Source organism: Arvicola amphibius, chromosome 15 (assembly GCF_903992535.2).
Source record: "Arvicola amphibius chromosome 15, mArvAmp1.2, whole genome shotgun sequence".
Classification (NCBI taxonomy): Eukaryota; Metazoa; Chordata; class Mammalia; order Rodentia; family Cricetidae; genus Arvicola; species Arvicola amphibius.
In genome coordinates this window covers 13,614,998-13,633,418 of record NC_052061.1, presented here as the reverse complement: position 1 = coordinate 13,633,418, position 18,421 = coordinate 13,614,998, and the positions used below count along the sequence as shown (strand labels likewise).

General features: G+C 37.1%; 1 protein-coding gene across 1 annotated transcript in view; it reads right to left on the bottom strand.

Moving 5' to 3' along the window:
• The window catches only part of Itfg1 (integrin alpha FG-GAP repeat containing 1), a 120,633-nt gene that overhangs the window by 2,264 nt on the left and 99,948 nt on the right, over positions 1-18,421 (bottom strand). Inside the window, exons 12-17 of the mRNA XM_038312378.2 lie at positions 16,913-17,021; positions 14,443-14,486; positions 11,615-11,693; positions 4,350-4,474; positions 3,667-3,749; positions 779-896 (exon numbers count right to left, since the gene is read on the bottom strand). Of these exons, the coding sequence (XP_038168306.1) occupies positions 779-896; positions 3,667-3,749; positions 4,350-4,474; positions 11,615-11,693; positions 14,443-14,486; positions 16,913-17,021 (558 nt within the window). The remainder of the gene's footprint in view (positions 1-778; positions 897-3,666; positions 3,750-4,349; positions 4,475-11,614; positions 11,694-14,442; positions 14,487-16,912; positions 17,022-18,421) is intronic.

The following is an 18,421-nucleotide window of genomic DNA, read 5'->3' as shown; positions in this document are numbered from 1 at the left end:
CGATGAAGAGAAAACATTTTGAGATATGATAGTTGATTTTTTAGGGGAAACAGGCTGGGAAGTGTAGAAAGAAGAGGGCTTTTGGCAAATGTGTAGGAAAGGTGCATTGGGAGAATGGGAAATAGCAGCAGCTGGGAGAGGTGAATAACTGGGTAAAGAAATAGAAGGCCCAGAGTCCCAGGTGATACAGTGCGTACATGGCTAAGCAGCCAGCTTCAGCTACTGCACCAGAGCTGTTGTGACCCTACACTTACCCCACAGTCAGACCCTGATAAAATAAGGGACTTAGTTTCCTCTCACAGGTCAAGAAATATAGAGTGCTTTGGATTATGTTGCTTTTAGACAAAGTACAGTGTCAGTCTACAATCCTAAACTTAACTGAATATATAATTTTGGGTTATTATTTCTCATACATGAGTGATTTTTCTTCAGAGTGACAAATCTATAAATATTTATCAGAATAATCAACATGTTCTCTTTTTCGTAAGTTACAAGAGCAGCGAGATACAATAGCAATTTTAGTTAGCAAAACATAATTCTGGTAGGCATGGCAGTCCAAAGAAAAAAAGAGAAACCCTCTCCTTTGTGACAGAAGCCTTTTTGGAGGACATTGCTGGCATCTATGGCTGAGTATCTGGAATTACTTTCTTCTTTCTTTGTGTGCTGCTAGGAATTGAGCCTATTCCCTCGATCATGGAGTTATATAGCCCAGCTCTTCAGTTCTGAAGAGAAACATTGTACCATAGTAAACTAACCAAAATTACACTGAAAAACAAACCTTTTCCTGCCAATGTAAAATGGCAATTATTGCCAAGATGAAAATGCAGACACCAATGAGGGCTACTGCAGTCAGTAGGACAATGTTACTTGGTGTAAGATACAACTTGGCACTCCAGCTGTAAAAACAGAATAATAAAATTGTAAATTTTAACATAATAACACGATTAAATTGAGATCAGAAAGCAAAGAAGCTTATTAATTAATGAAACTTCATTGGTTAAATCACTCACTCATCTAACAAAAGCAATTAAATTTAGATAATTTGAAGAATATTGATGATCCTAAAGTGTTCATCATTTTCTTAGAACTGAACTAGAATTTTCTTTTTCATGTATGGTTTTGGGGATTAAATCCAGGGTTTCATGTGTGCAGGGCCAACACTTTACAACTGATTTATTTTCAATCTTCTTGAAGTAGAATTGTTGATGAGCTATATAATATGTATTTTTGAGTTTGATTTTCAGAATTATTAAGTAAACTTACCAATGGTACTTTAGACAACTAAAGATGTCTTTTAAAAAGAACATTTTGATGTGTTGAATTTGACATTTTTAACTCTAATGGCTCTGTAAGTCACGTGATTTCACTAAGCCTTAGTTTCTGATGCCCCCACCCACACATGTAGTGTAAGTAAAACAATCTTATGTCTGAGTCGGCTCTGTAAAACTTGCTTCATTTCAATGTTATGTTGGGCATTTTAAAATTATCATAGTAACTTTTATGTTGAGACTAGCAAAGTCACTTAGCCTCTCCATGAATGTCAATATATAGACAATGACATCAGCATAAACATAATTAGGTCTTCTCTCTTAAAACACTAAACATAATGCAGCACCTGTAAACACTGCAAAGCCTACATTTGGGGTCTTATTTCTAACTCTGTGGGCAGTTATGCACACAGAGCTTCTTGTCCTCTCTGGAAACAGGAAACGACTGCGTTCTCATTTTAAAAGATTAATAAGGGCAAGATCATTCTAATGAACAGCAAGTAGCTATTGATGTATTTTGACATAATTAAAATTTATTGATCCATAAGTTAGTCTTTAGTCAGTAAATCTCAGAATACACCTCAAACAAAAATCAATTAGGGTTTTTATTATGTACATAAATTTGAAAAGGACATTTCTTTGGAAAGAGCAAGAGAAACATGAAAAATGTTCTGATTATGGAAGAAAGCTGTGACAGGATTTTTCAGAAATTTGTAAGTATAAGCCTTAAGAAAAACGAGTATTGTTGAGACCTCACAATAGAAAATAAAACTTATGTATTTTTTTGAGACAGGGTCTTGCTATGGAGATATATATATATCCCCCAATGTATCCTTGAGATTATCTATCCTGCCTCAGGTTCTTGGTACTGGGGTTTCAGGTGTGAACTATTACGTTCAGAAAAAAACCAGTTTTAATAAAACATTTAAAAATAATTTCTGTTTATTTTGTGTGCACGCATGTATGCATGGATGTGTGGCTATGGAAGAGGGACTCAGATCTCCTGGAGCTGGAGTTACATGTGGTTGTGAGCCACCTAATGTGGATGCTGGGAACTGAAGTCAGGTCTTCTCCAGAGCAGCAATCACTCTTTATTACTGGGTCATCTCTTTAGCCCCTAAAACTGTTGTTTCTTTCCCTTCTTAGTTCTATTTTTTTAAAAAATAGATCTTTTCCCCCAAAGATCGAGATATTTGTCATTTTCATTAGAAGAGAAATAAAAGGTTAATCTTCAGTTGTCTTCTCAGGAGATTTCTTGTATACTCTGTCAGAGATATGCATACATGACCATGTATGTACAGATATCTTCTTTAAAAATAACAATATATATTTCTCCATTTTGCTTGTTTTCTTTTTTCCCTCCCTGTCGCATACTGATCTATGTCCATGACAATAAACATAAATGAGTCATCACAGTGTACTACTCTATTATTACTACATGTTCTATAGTTTTCCTGCTTTTCAGACACATTTTATAGTTTCTTATCAACTTCATGTAGAGAAAGGTACCACAAATATACAACACTGGACCATTAAAAAAAAACCAGAACAAAATGAAAAGAAAAACCAAAACAAGCAACCCCCAAACAAACAAACAAACAAACAAACAAAAGCAGGCACCAGGGCCAAGCATGGTAGTTTCAGGGCCTTAAGAGGCTGACGTGGGAGGATTGTTGGAGTCCCTAAGTTTCAGATCAGCCTAGCAACATGGTGAGACTTTATCACAATAACAAAACCAAACCTCAATCTACTCCAGCTCTGAAGCAGGCAAGCAGCTACTTTTACTAGTGTTATCTTAGACATGCAGTGATGTCCTGACAAGTCAGCTGTCTAGCAGGGTGTGTAAATCTGCTTTATGACATGTATTAGTTTTCATGGGGTAAATTCTATCACAGTAACAGACTTTAATAAGACTTTACTGAATAAAGATAGAAAAAGATGGACACAGTGAACTCATGAGATGACACGTGCTGGTTCTAGCATTCCACTTCATATACCCATCTAAAATTTTAATAAATACCGGAGCTAAGAGAGTAGCTTACTGGTAGAATGCTTGCTTGGTATGCACAAGGCAATGGGTTCAACTCCCAGCACTGTAAAACACACACACACACACACACACACACACACACCCCAAACAAATAAATAAAATTAGTATTTACAACTAATGAAAATTAAACATATATAATATGTATAAATTACTAGTTAAGTTGCCTTTTGCCCTAATAGGAATGAATTTATCCCTTATGAAACACCAGGGTAGGTGTGTTTAATAATTTGAAATTGACTAAGTAAATGAGGCATTGGGCACTCAGGGAAACAAATATAAATATGATAGCTTATAAAAACATGCCACTGGGTATCTACCAAATTGAGTTCAAGCAAGGAAGGATATTACCTTCGAGGGACATTGTGAGGATACGGAATGACAATCAGCTGGGAATTTGGAATAATTGCTGTCCACTCTTGTTTTCTTATAGACTGAAAAGAGAATTTAATAACATTTAATAGCTAACACATATAAAAAGCAATTATTAGTTTAAATATGAAAAAGAAACCAATCAACCAACCAATCAAGCAACCAACCAGACAAAAACCTAAACCCTCAAGTATTTTGAGAATTTGAAATCCTAAGTATAGAGGATTATATTTGTGTGTTATGAATTCATTCACTTAACAGATACTTATTGGACACTTTTAGCAGGCATTATTCAAAGTGCCATGTGTAAATGCTGACTGGAGCGAAAATTCAAGTCAGGAAATATAAATTGTGTATAATTGCAATAATGCTACTTTTATGTTAACAGATATTACTTATGCTGTAAGATATATATTAAGAAGAAATAGTAGATAAAAAGGATAAGAAGTCACAAAGTTTAATGGGGGAAGAAATGGAAAAACTATATAGTAACAAATCATGGTACATTCTCAGATACACTTAGACAGGTCACTATGAATCAGTTTTTAATTATTTAAAGGCAAAGTATCTGAATTTAAATTCAATTATATTCAAATTATTGGATTTAAATGTTTAAATGGTAAATATTAAAACAGATTGTAATAAACTAAATGTTTACTTGCCTTCTCTCCAGATGGACGGGGAATACCAACAAAAAGATGGTCTAGAAAGTTGGCACTTCGGCCTAAACCAAGTACATTGTAAGGTAGTTGGAGAGCTAAGTGTGCTGACTGGCTGAGCTGTCCAGCTAGATTTATGAAGACAAAAACAAACAAACATAAACACCTTTGAAAATACTGCACTCATCAAGTCTTGAAGTCCTAAAATGTTAAATTCAGGTATATATATGTGAGATGAACATTCAGTTAATTAATATTAATGATTATTGGTTCACAAAAATCTGCTTTGTTTGAGATAAAATTTCTATACTATAAATAATATCTTCTTATAAAGTATAGCAAATGGCTCTGAGATATCCTAAGAGTTTACCTCAGTGAGCACAATGTATTTTAGGACCTTTAGTGAAAAGCTTGATACCTACGGCTAGTACACTTTACTTGTCAGCCAGGCTACATTTCCTGCTGTGGGCAATCTCTCTAAGCAGTCTATTCTGAAGACTTCATATGAATATAGTCATAAAGTAGCTGGCTTCTTTCACTTGACATGTTCTCAAGGTTCATGCTATAGTATGTTTCAATACTTCATTAGCTGTCAGCATGATACATACATTTGTTTTATTAATTAATTTCATTAATAGACGAGTAATTTCCACCTTTGGCTATCATTAAATAATACTGCTATGAACATTAATATACATATTTTTGTATTTACTAGATATATACCTAAGAATATGGATAATTAATTGCCTATCCCAAAATAGGCACCAAAGACAATCGCTTGTGTTCCCAACATGAAGCAATCATAAGTGTTTGAGGTATTAGATTTGCCAGTTACCCCAATCTAATCATTATACATTATAGATGTTTTGAAATGTTATATTGTATAAATAAATATGTACAATCATGATGTATCAATTAAATGTAGTATATATGTATGTAAAGGTAAAATGTACCTGTCCCATTTCATACACATTCAAGCAACTGTATGAAGGTCCAAAATTTTCCATATCCTAGTGAATACTTGTTATTAGCACCTTGATGGCTAGGAAGCAGCTTCTCTGATATCAGAGTTGAACTTGTATCCCACTAACAAATGATGTTGAACTTCTTTCAAGAGCTTGTTGTTCATTTGTGTGTCTTCTTATTTTTGTGAACTTAGTAGTTATCGATTTCAAACTTGATTTTTGTCTTTTTTCCTGATCAGTATAAGAAAAGGTTTACTAGTTTTTAAATATGCTTCTAAAGTATCCTTTGGTTTGCTGTTTTTCTATATTCTCTACTTCATTTATTTCCTGTCTTCTGCTTGGCTTAGATGGTTTATGTTTTCCAGTTTCTCAAGGTAAAATATTACAATACTCACTACAGACAGTTATTTCCACAGGGTCAGTAGCCCAGGCCGGTCTAGAATTCCCTATGTATCTAGGATTATCTCAAATTTATGCACCTCCTGCTTCCACCTCGAGAGTTCTATAGGATTATGGGTCAGTGAAACAGGTTTAAGAGTTGCTGAGGATCATCCACAGGCCTCATGCATGGCAGACTACTATTCTCCCAGCTGAACTATATCCCTGCTCATGTATATTCTTATTTTTTAATGTAGGCATTTGAATCAATAGATTTTCCTATAAGAAAGATTTTAGCTGCATTATATGGATTTTAATATGTTGTATTTTTTGTTCACATTTACTTCAATGTATTTTCTAATTTCTTTAATTTTTCTAGTCCATTATTTATTTTTGGAGTGTGTTGTTTGATTTCCATATATTTACAGACTTCTAAAATGTTCTTGATTTTAAAGAAAATTTACTTATTTTATGAATATGTGCATGTGTCTGAGTGTACATATGTACACTACATGCATACAGATGCTTTCAGAGGCCCAGAGGGTAATCCGGATCCCCTGGAAATGAAGTAACAGGTGGTTGTGAGTCACCTAACATGGGTGCTGGGAACCAAACCCTCGACTTCTGCATAAGCATCAAGTGCTCTAAATGCTGAGCTATATTTTAAGCTCCCTCTTACTGATTTTTAATATATGGTTAGAGAACACACTTGTTATGATTTCAGTCCTTTAAGATTTCCTGAGTTTTGTTTCATGACATAGTGTACAGCATATATGAGAAAATGTTCTATGTGCACTTAAAAACAATGCATATTCTAGGTGCAGTGTTCTATGCATTTCTCTTAGGTATTCACATCTTTAAGTGATTAACTGCTTCGTTGTGTGACCCATTTTGAAAGAGATGTCCTCACCAGTCAATCATCAATCAACCAATCATTTGTTAATTAGTGTGTCTCAATATGTTGCTAACCTAATATTTGAACTTCAGGGCTCATATGATTCTCCTACTTTAGCCTTTGGAGTTGGGACCACAGAAAAGAGTAACACGTGACTATGTCTGGCTCCAGTTATTTACTGTTGAGTTATCCATCCCTTCCATTCTTCATCAATTCTGTAGTGCTAATGTTATGTGCATACATACACTGAGTTGTTGCATCTTCTGATGGTCTCATATTGAAAAAATTATTATTACTATTACTACTACTACTACTACTACTACTATTATTATTATTATTATTATTATTATTATTGGTGTATGTGTGTAAATGCTTGTCATGGCATATGTGTGGTGTTCAGAGGACCTTCTGCACGAGTTAGCTGTCCCCTTCCACTGTTTGGGTCCTGGGGATCGATGTTGTTCAGCTTGACTCCCTGACCATCTCCCCAGACCACGGACTCACCTTTTCATCATTTCTAGTAACAGTTTTTGTCTTCAGTGTCTAGAGAATCCCCTATAAACACAATAATCTTGTTATCAATTCTGATACAATCTTTTGATCCTTTTTTGATTGAGTGCTTCGTTTATTTACTTTAAAAATAATTCCTGATGAAAGAATTTATGTCTGTGTCCAGATAGGTCAGAAGAGAGTCAGATATCTGGGCACTGCAGTTACAAACATGGGCAGCTGCCATGCGGGTGCTGGTGCTGGGAATTAAACCTGGACCCTCCGCAAGAACAAGGTCTCTTAATCACTTGAGCCATCTCTCCAGAACCGCAGTGTTTTCTTTTAATATATTTTGAGTGTTACTATGCTAGTGGTTCTTCCAGTGATTTCAGTTAATAGCACAGAAAAAAAATCTAGTTCAGATTAATAGAAATCTAATTGGAAGGTCATATAAAAATTTGCTTCAGTATAACTATTGAACTGATTTGTATGAATTTAAATTGCTGTCTGTATCAGTTTTAAAGGGGATCTATTAAGTGATAAAGAGTTCTGCTAGTGTGATTAATTCTGTTTCAGTTTATCTGAGCATATCTAGGGTACTTCATATATGAAGGACAGTTTTGCCCATCTTTACTGATAGTTTCCCTTGCAGCATGTATAATGTATTATCCACTGCCTTCTTGTCTACAGATGATGTGATAGGTTACCTTTTTTCGTGTTGCTTTTAAGAATATTTCTTGAGACTTGACATGCCTGAATATGGGTTTTTGGGTTTATCCTATTTGGGGTTTGTAGATCTTCTCAATGTGTGTATTAACATTTGTCATAAAATTGGGTGGTTTTAGCAATGACTTGCACATTATTTCTGCTTTTCTTTCCCTGTTTTTTCGCCCTAATACTTCTATTATCAATATCTTGGTATGCTTGATGGTGTCTCCACAAGTCTCTAAGACTGTCACTGTTATTTTCTTCTACAATTTAAGACAGGATACCTTCAACTGATATATAGTCAAGTGTTCAGATTATTTTCCTAGCTCAAACATCACAGAGCCATCTACTAATATCTTCAAATACTGTACTTTCCAACTACAGAATTCCTACTTGATTTTGGTAGGTCTGAAGCCTAAACTGAAGGACACATACATGCTGGAAGTTACTATTACTGGGCTGCCTTCCTACCTCTATCTGATTAAAAAATGACTCTATTTATACTTTTTACTTAGTAAGTTTAACTTTATTTTTCCTTAAGACTTTGAATACAGAGGTAGCTGATTTATAGCCTCTATTTACTAATTCCAATATCTGGCTCCTTAGAAACATTTTCTTTTTTGGTATGTTTATATGGTACATTTCTATTTATCTATATGACCTCTAAATGTTGTTGAAAATTAACTTTTTAGGTAACATGACAACTAAAATTTAGAATTATTTATCATGCCCTCCATCCTAGAGCTGTTTTTGCTGTTACTGTTATGTGTTTGGTGGCTGTATTTGGTCTGCATTTGCTGTGACAAAATACCCAGCCAAAACAACTTAAGGAAGGAAGGGTCTTCCATAGATGTGAAAGTTCTCAGTGAGTTATGACAAACTTAACTAAGACTACATTAAGAAAACCATACAGCATGATCAAGCTGGTTTCTTTCCTAAGATTGGTTCAACATATGCAAGCCAGTAAGTACATTATAGCATATAAATAGACTTAAGGACAGAAAACACAAGGACAGCTCAATGGATACAGAAAAGATCTTTGACAATGCTTAACGTTCTTTCATAATAAAACCTCTAAAGAAAGTAGGGAATAAAAGGAACATGTGTCAACATAATAAAAAGTTACATATGACAAATCTATAGCTATAATTATATGGAAAAATGACCATTTCATCTAAAAATCGGAAAGATAGTATTCCTGCTTTTTACTGTTAACTCAATAAAGTGCTGGAAGTTTTAGGGTAATGTAACAAGAGGGCTACAAACAGTAGTCAATTTATTTCTTTTGCCGATGTTAAATGATCTTGTACTTCAAAGACCCTAAAGACCCCAGTAGAAAACCCTTAGACTTGTAAAGTTTACAATACAGCAAGTTTACAGGACACAAATGCAACATATATTAGAATATATGATAAACTTGCTGAGGAAGAAATCAAGGTTCATGACAGCTTTCAAAAATAATCAGATATAATTCTAAGGATGTAAAAGACTTCTACAAAGGAAACTTTTAAGACACTGAAAAAAATTAAAGGCATAGTCAGAAGAAAATGTCTCTAAGACTCATGGATTGTCAAAATTAGTGTTGTGACAAGGCTATATTATAAAAAATGATGCAGATTCATCACAGTGTCCATCAAAATCCCCATGGCATTCTTCACAGTACTGGAATAAAAATCCTAAATTTCTTAGAGAAGTAGATAAGATTCCAAACAGCCAAGGCCATCCTGAGCTGGAAAAACAGTCAATACTAAAGATATTTCAGATTACCTGATCTCAAATTCAAGAGCCACAGAACCAGCGTGAACTGGTACAAAAACAGACATGATGACCAAGGGAATCAAAATAAACTCACACAGCTAGAACCAAAAAGGCATCAAAATATACACTAAGCTGGGTATATGTGTTAGCTCCTGCCTGTATCACAGTACTAGCGAGGCTGGGGTGTGAGGACTGCCGTGAATTTCAGGTCAGCTGAGTACAGACCATGATGTACGACTTGAAAGTGTAAGGAGAGAGCCTTTTAAGATTAATGGGCACAGGCCAGGGTCTTCTGAAAATAGGACATAGGAATGATCCAAAGAATTGCAAAGTGGCGTTACACGAACCTAAAGCTTCTGCTCAGCAAAGGAGACAGCTACAGAATGAGGAAAAAAAAGCTTTTTTAACTTCATGTCAAGCATGGAAATGCTACTGAGGATCTATAAAAAACTTCAATAAATAAATAAATAAACATTAAGACCCAAAATCATAAATGGGCTAATAAATTGAATAAGCTTCTCAAAGAATTACAAATGGTCAACAGAAACTCAAAGAAGGTTCTAACATTCTCAGCCATCAGAGAAATGTGAATTAAAACTACTTTGAGATTCTACCTTAACTCTGGTCAGAAATGGTTATTATCAAGAAATAAGACATCTGCTGTGAGACTGTGTCTCCTATATAGGTCAGGAAAGCTGTACCCATAAAATTTCAGCAATACAGTAGCCCAAACAAGACCTGGACAGTAGCAAAACCAGCTGACATGTCAAAATGGATGAGGGAACCCAGGAGGTTTTGTGTGTGTGTGTGTGTGTGTGTGTGTGTGTAAAGCATACACATGTAAATGTATGTATAGATTTAACAATAATGTACATGTACATTATCGGTATTCCTTCCTTCCTTCCTTCCTTCCTTCCTTCCTTCCTTCCTTCCTTCCTTCCTTCCTTCCATCTTTTTTCTTTTTTTTTCTTTTCTTTTTCTTTTGGTGGCAGGTTTCTCTACAGGGCCCTGGCTGTCTTAGACCCCACTATGTAGATCAACCCAGCCTGGAACTCACAGAGATTCCCCCTGCCTGCCTCTACTCCTGAATACTGAGATTAAAGGCATGTGCTACCACACCCATCACAATGAATTCTTAGATGTTTATAATTAGTTACAAAATAAACTCATTGTAGTACAAATACTTAATTTACATAAGGCCATTATAAAATACAAAATTGGCCACTAACACATTCTTTCTGGTTATTATAGCATGCCTATTTATGCTTCTTCAAGGACAAGATTCTATGATTCTCAAGAAATCATATAATGTTGGGACTTTTATTCTTTTATTTCTTTCCTTTTTTTTTTTTTTTTTTTTTTTTTTCGTTTTCAAGAGGTTTCTCTGTAGCTTTGGAGCCTGTCCTGGAACTAGCTCTGTAGACCAGTCTGGCCTCAAACTCACAGAGATCTGCCCGCCTCTGCCTCCCAAGTGCTGGGATTAAAGGCATGAACCACCGCCACCTAGCTGGGCTGTCATTTTTTTCTGCAGGTAGCTGGATTGACTGTAATTTGGAAGGAATCTCAGGTATGTCACATGCAGACATCTTTCAGTCTGTTTCCTCTTTGACTGAATTTCTCCATAATATTTGTTGCAATGTACAAGTAAATTGTGCTTTTGTAAAACTATATCAAAGACATCTCTCCAAATTTTAGACCTCTTATTCCACATTAGAAGATATAGGATTAGTTTAGATTGTAGTATTAATCAAATTTCTAGCTCTCACTTCTCTTAAAATGAGCTAATTTATATGATTTGCCAATTCAATCTTTAAGATAACTCAAGTTACCTCTCATTTTCTGTTATTTCAGCTGAAAAATAAGGATAATGGGTTTGGTTCATCACAGTAATAAAAAATGAAAAAATAAATGTTCATATTTTTGTCCTGAATAGCTCTTGAAATCTGTTTATATATGTCACAGAAAAAGTACAATAAAAAAAATTTCATCAGGGCTGTGACATGAGTGTGACAGCAGTTTGCCTCCCCACCGAAAGAAGATGCCACACATGCTGTAGCCATCCCACATGCTCTTACCTGAGCCGTTTTTCAGATATCCATTTGCATCAACTGTTGTGTACATGATATAAGGTCCAGGCTGATTCACTCCAAAGGGCTACAGTGAGAAAGGAAATAATTAGTCTTGGAAAGTAAGTAAATGATTTGAATTTCAGGAAAATTTATTATATAGTTAAAAAAAACAAAAACCAAAGCAAAAAATGAATATTTATTAATTCTTAGAAATTTACATACATTTATATACTGTATCTTCATACCTAACCTGTCTTTCCCCTCCTAGCTCCAAAGTCCCCAATACCGCACCCCACTTTTGTGTTTTCTTCTTTTAAGTAGTCCAATGAGTCTAACTTTAGTGCTGCCTACTGATGCCATTTCTGTATGGGGGGCAGGCGATAGGCATCTACTAGAACATAGGCAATTTACCATCAGTAACAAACCAATTCTTTATTTTTCTCTCAAATATTATATCCCAACTGCAGTTTCTCCTCCCTCCTCTCCTTCCAGTCCCCCACCCCCACTCCAGATCCACTCTTCCTCCTTTGTCTTCAGAAAAGGGCAGGCCTCCCATGTATATCAAACAAACATGGCATAAAGTTGCAGTAAATCTAGGCACGTCCTCTCATATCAAGGCTGGATGAGGCAACCCTGTAGGAGGGAAAAGGTTCCAAAAGCAGGGAAAGAGTCAGAGACAACCCCCACTCACCACTCCCACTGGTAGTAGTACCACAGGAACCCAAGCTACACAATCATCACATATGCTGAGGACATAGGTCACATCCGTGCAGGCTCCCTGATTGCTGCTTCAGTCTCTGTGAGCCTCTATGAATCCTGATTGATTCTGTGCACTGTTTTCTTGTGGTGTCTTCTGGCTCCTGTAATCCTTCCTTTCTCTCTTTTCCAGGATTTCCAGAGTTCTGCCTAATGATTTGTTGGGGGTCTCTGCATCTGCTCCTATCAGTCTCTGGGTGAACCTTCTCTGATGACAATTATGCTAGATACTAGTTTGGTCACAAAGGAGAGCTGGTTCAGGCTCTGGATCCCTATTACTAGGTGTCTTTGCTAGGGTCACCATCATGCATTCCTGCTTCATTTAGGCCTGCATGTCAGGACTAAGATATTTACTTCCTGGATTCTGCTGCTAGTTCACAGCTGGATTCTACCTGGCAACTCTTCTCAGCTAAAGCGCGCTGTGCCACATGTCTGAGTGCGGTATCTGATTAACGCAGGAGTTGAGAGGCCCTCACCCTGTGCTTCAGTTGAGGCTGTCTGAAGAATCACCTTAGCTTTAGGGCCCTCCATGCATTGCAAACCAACCTCTTTCTTCCTGCCAACCCTGCTTTCCTCACTACTTCAGAGTTATTTTGTTTCCAAGTACAGTAAAGATGTCTCCACTACAGAAGTTTCTCGACTATACATACATGAAAGTATTGGAATTGTAATGCTTTAAATGGATTGTAAGGATATGAAACTATCATCAAAACATCTACCATTGTGTTGAAATTTCTCACTGGACTCCAAGACTTGGGAAAATTTAACTTCTCTGAGGCTCAGTGTTTAATATATAAGTGATGGTTAGTATTTTTTGAGTCTGGGGAAATTGCTCAGCGGGTTAAAGCCTTGCAAGGCTTAAGAGCTGAGTTCATGATGTGGGAGGGTCTTCTGTTTGAGTTGATTTCATTGGTTAATAAAGAAACTGCCTGGCCCATTTGATTGGCCAACCTTTAGATGGGCGGAGTAGACAGAACAGAATGCTGGGAAGGGAAGTTAATAAATCACCATGCCTTTGCTCTCTGGGTCAGACCGATGAAGCCAGCCACCAGGTCAGACATACTGAATCTTTCCCGGTAAGACACCACTCGTGGTGCTACACAGATTATTAGATATGGGTTAGTCAAGATGTGAGTAAGAGGCTGAAACTAATGGGCCAGGCAGTGTTTAAATGAATACAATTTGTGTGTTGTTATTTCGGGGCATAAGCTATGCAGGAGCCGGGTGGGATGAAAAGCAGGCCTGCCCACAGCTCATCACTACAAGTTCAGACTCTTGTAAAAGCTGGATGTGGTAATTATTGTCTATAATGTGGCGTTTACTTGCCCTGAAACCAGAAGAGTGGTATGGCTGTGGTGATGTTTGCAAAGAGGACATGTATGCTCTCTTGCACTGTGAGAGTCAGCCCTACAGAGGATAAGCTGCCTGGCCCCTTACATGCAGAGGCACCGACTGTGAGTGGGACCAAGACAGACGGAAAAGGCCCATCCCCCTCTTCCCGCCTTGCACAGGTTCAGTCATGGGACCAGGACAGACGGAAAAGGCCCACCTCCCTCTTCCGGCCTTGCACAGGTTCAGTCACCCTGTATGAAAAGAGCTCATTTCCAGCCAGCTGGGATTGCTGAACTGAAACCTACAGATTTCTGTTCCAGTATCAGAATACAGTGGGTTTGCAGCTGGCAGACAGTAAGTTAGTAATGGGCATACCTCTCGGCTTCCAGTTAAGCTGCTTGCCACACTGTCTGCTCTGATATTAATAGAGCTATCCCCTCATCCTGGTTCATGACTGTGTGGTATACCCTTCTGCATGGCTTTGTTTTCAACTTTTCTGTTCTTCTATTTAAGACATGTGTATCCTAAGACAGAATACAGTTAGGGACTGTATTGTTCTTTGAAGATAACAGTCTTAGACTTAATTAAGATATTTAGCACTTTTAGATCTAAAACTTATCATTGGTATGTTCTGATTGATATCTACCACATCTGGTTTCTGTCTGGTCCCTGTGTCTTTTATCCTTTGGAGCTAATGAATAAATTGTATGATCTCTTTTTTTAAAAAAAGAATTAAGCTTACTTACTGTTATCTTTCGAGGACAGTCATTAGAACATAGACCACTAAGAACTGTGGAAAGATAAAGAACAGCCTATTACTAATGATATAAGCTTACATTAAAAATAAGTTCTAATTCCTCCCTCAAAGTCTATTAATACATTTGCTGACTCATGACCACAGATAGGACCCACTTCAATTTCTGAGCAAATCAAATTTCACTTTATACCTATGTCTTTCAAAATTAATTAAAAAAACTTAAAATCTGTTCATTTTATACATGTGTCTTTAAAAATTAGTTAAAAAATTAACATCTTTGTGTATGTTCATGTGTGTGGGGTGTAGATGTATATGGGGCACAATATATGTGTGGAGGTCAGAGATTAACTCTAGTAGTATTAAAAAATAGCTATCTTCCAACACTAATTCCTGATAAAACGCCCAGTCAATGAGGAAGGAAGTGAACCTTTTCACTATGACACAAGAAGTCCTTGTACAGCTAATGTGCCTAGTGGTGAAATGTGATGCTTATGAGGGAAAGAAGGCAAAGATGTCCATTCTTATTCCTTCTCACTAGCACAATAAAGACACAAAAGGCAAAGAGATTGGAGAGGGGAAGAAAATTGTTTCTCTTTACAAATGGCTGTCTATAAAGAAAAAATTTCCCAAAAAACTATTTTAAAAAATACCTTCCTAGAAACAATAAGTGAGTTCAGTGAGCTGCATTGAAATGTTTATTTCCACGTACTAAAAATGAACACGTGAAAACCAAATTAAAATATACAGCAGTATTTAAACTCTTTCCAGATAATACAGGAATATACATAGTAAAATACACAAGGCCTTTATGAGCCCAGCCCCAGTGAGACAGGTACCTGCAAGGAACTGGCTACAGAGAAGAAATAGCACAGGGAAATGAGAGGAAAAACTTTCACTGCTACAGGGGATGTACATGGAAAAACTGTGCTGTATTAAAAATGGAAGCAGTGGCAGAAATCCATAGCTTAATCAGGCACATGACTAGACGTACATATATGTGAAGCCTGACTTCCATTTTCCTATGTGTGTCCAAAAGGAACCTGTAAGAAACAACAAACCACTAACATGTACACTAAGTATTGAGAGCCTGGGTTTTACATACATGGAGAAATGTGTGTGATTCAAGGCACAGGTCAAGGGCTGTACAAAATGAAACTTTGAATGCCAGCCTAAATGTAGAAGGATGGGGGTGTGGAGAGAGCTCAGCAGTTAAGAGGTTTTGCAGAGGATCCAGGTTTGGTTTCTAGAACCCACATGGTGACTTACAACTGTAACTCCGGTTCCAGGGGAGATAGATGGATCAGAACCCTCCTTCTGATCTACAAGGGTTCCTGCATGCACGTGGTAGAGATACACACACTCAGGCAGCCATACACACAATACAATCAATACATACAAAAAATATAATGTAAAAAGAATGATGCAAAGCAGAATCATTATTTGACAAAAGCGGAGGCAGGAGTGATAATAGACTCTAGTGGTAGCAGGTGAAAGTTTGATATAAAAAGGATACAAACAATACCAGAACTCTGTCTGTAGAAACAGGGAAGGGAAAGACTGGCTATAGGAGAGATAAAACTGGCCATCATGGGGCTGGAGAGATGGCTTTGAAGTTGAGAGTACTAGCTGCTCTTCCAGGTGACTTGAGTTCAAGTCCCAGCACCCACATGGCTGCTTACAACTGTCTGTAATTCCACTTCCAGAGGCCGCGGCACCCTCACACAGACATACATGCAGGCAAAACACTAATACACATTAAAATAAATAAATTAACAAATAAAAATTGATCATCTCAGGGCTGGAGAGACAGCTCAGTGGTTAGGAGGACTGTTCTCACAGAGGACAAGGGTTCAAGGTGATTCAATCCCCTCTTCTGATCTCTGAGGGCACTAAGCGCACATATGGTACATATATGTACATGCTGGCAAAGCACTCATACACATATAAAAAAACTGAACTGTTCTTCTCTGTGAGCAGGTGAGCAGTGTGCACTATGTGCCTCCTGCTCCAGTGACCTGGAAGAGCAGCATCTCTGCTCTGCAATTCCCTGCTGTGGAGTTTTGTCAAAAACAGGTAACTTGAGTTAGATAGTGAGGATTATCTAACAATATAAAATTTGAATTCTTTAAAACCAATGAAGATAAAAATAGAAAATGACTGAAAAAGTGTCCTAGATTGAGGAAGTCTGGAAAGATGTGAAAAATTCAACATATTCAACATATCCTGGGCAGAATACTAAACCAGAAGGGAAAGAGAGCCATTGTGGGACAGCTGGTATATCTGAATGGGCCTATGTACGGCCAGCACGATGCTCTGCTGCTGCTTACTTCCTGATCGGGAGGGCTGTACATGCACCACACAGGAGTGTGCACTTGTACCAGGAAATGAGTAGAAGGGAAGAGAGAGAAAAGGGGAGGGGAGAGGAAAACAAGATGATTGGTAACATCTAAAATACTCACCAATGACTTTTACAAAATAAGCATCTGCTTCAAAGTTATTTTTGAGCGTATGAATGGCAGCATCGTTCTTGGTGTACCCTTTACTGAGTACTATAATGTCCAAGATGCCCTGAAAAAACAAAAAATTGTAAGAAAAACTACTAGGTGAAAGAAAAAGACCACTGTGTGACTTGTGCTATAGTTTGAGTCATTGCTACTCCAAAGGCTCACGTATTAAAGACTTGCTTGGCAGCTTGCTGGAGGTGGTGGGAACTTCTGGAGGTAAGGCCTACAAATGGGTATGCTCCTGATATCCCTGAAGGGTATTGTGACTTCAGTTTTTGCTGTCTCTCTCTGCTGCTAGGCCACCACAGGTGAGCTGGCCTTCTCTACCATGTGGTCCTGTCATGATGTACTGTGCTGCACCAGTCAAGAGACAGGGCGTAGTGACTGTGGACTGAAATCCTCTGTCCTTTTAGGTTAATTTTCTTGGGCAGTTTGTTATTTGTACAATCTTAGTAGGTTGATGTCTAAAATAAGTTTACTAAAAATATATGTATGCAATTTAAATAGGAAATAAAAAGAAAACAGTCCTGGGAAATAACTGTTAGCATTTTGGTATATTTCCTTCTGATTGTATGTATATACACTGTGATTTTAGTTTTTTAAAGGTAGTATTCACTATGTAGCCTTGGCTGGCCTGAAACTGGCTAACCAAGTTTGTAGATCAGGTTGGCCTTAGACTCTGCTTCAAGAGTACTGGAATTAAAGGTGCACATCACCCTATTCAGCCCTACAATTTCATTTTTAGAATCATTACTGTGTGTGTATATGTGTGGGGAAGCGGGGGATGGGAAGTGTAATGTGGACGTCAAGGACAACTTTCAGGAACTGAGTCTCTTTTTTCACAGTAGGTTTGGGGATCTAAGTCAGGCTTCCAGATATTTGCAGCACATACTTTTCAAATGTAGATACAGCTCACTATTTTGTGCAGGAACTGTCAGATCCTCTGCAAATATGGTCAAGTTACCCGCTGTGGTGCCTGTGGCCCTGGCACCACATTTTCGCTCCCTAACAAGTACAAATGCAGCCCATTTTATTGAAGAAAAACCATATACCCATTTAAAGTTGATACTCTTCTGCATCTCGTGATGCTACTCATTTTTCATTTTATAAATGTTAGCAATATATTTTTTCTATAAATTGACTATACTTTTCTAGAGAGATTTTGGTGAAACACCAGTGTCTATGAATAGTTACTTTTTTTCCCCTTTTTTTTCTTTGGTTTTTCAAGACAGGGTTCTGCTGTAGTTTTAGAGCCTGTCCTGGAACTAGCTCTTGTAGACCAGGCTGGTCTGAATACTTACTTTTATAATAAGGATATGAATTACTTCATTCATTTGTAGCATTTCTATTTTCCATACTTAAAAATAATTTGAAATTTCATTTATTATGTTTTTTTGATGTACAGACGTTAAATATTGATTTGTAAGCAATTCTGTAGATTTTTTTCCTTGTAATATTTCTACC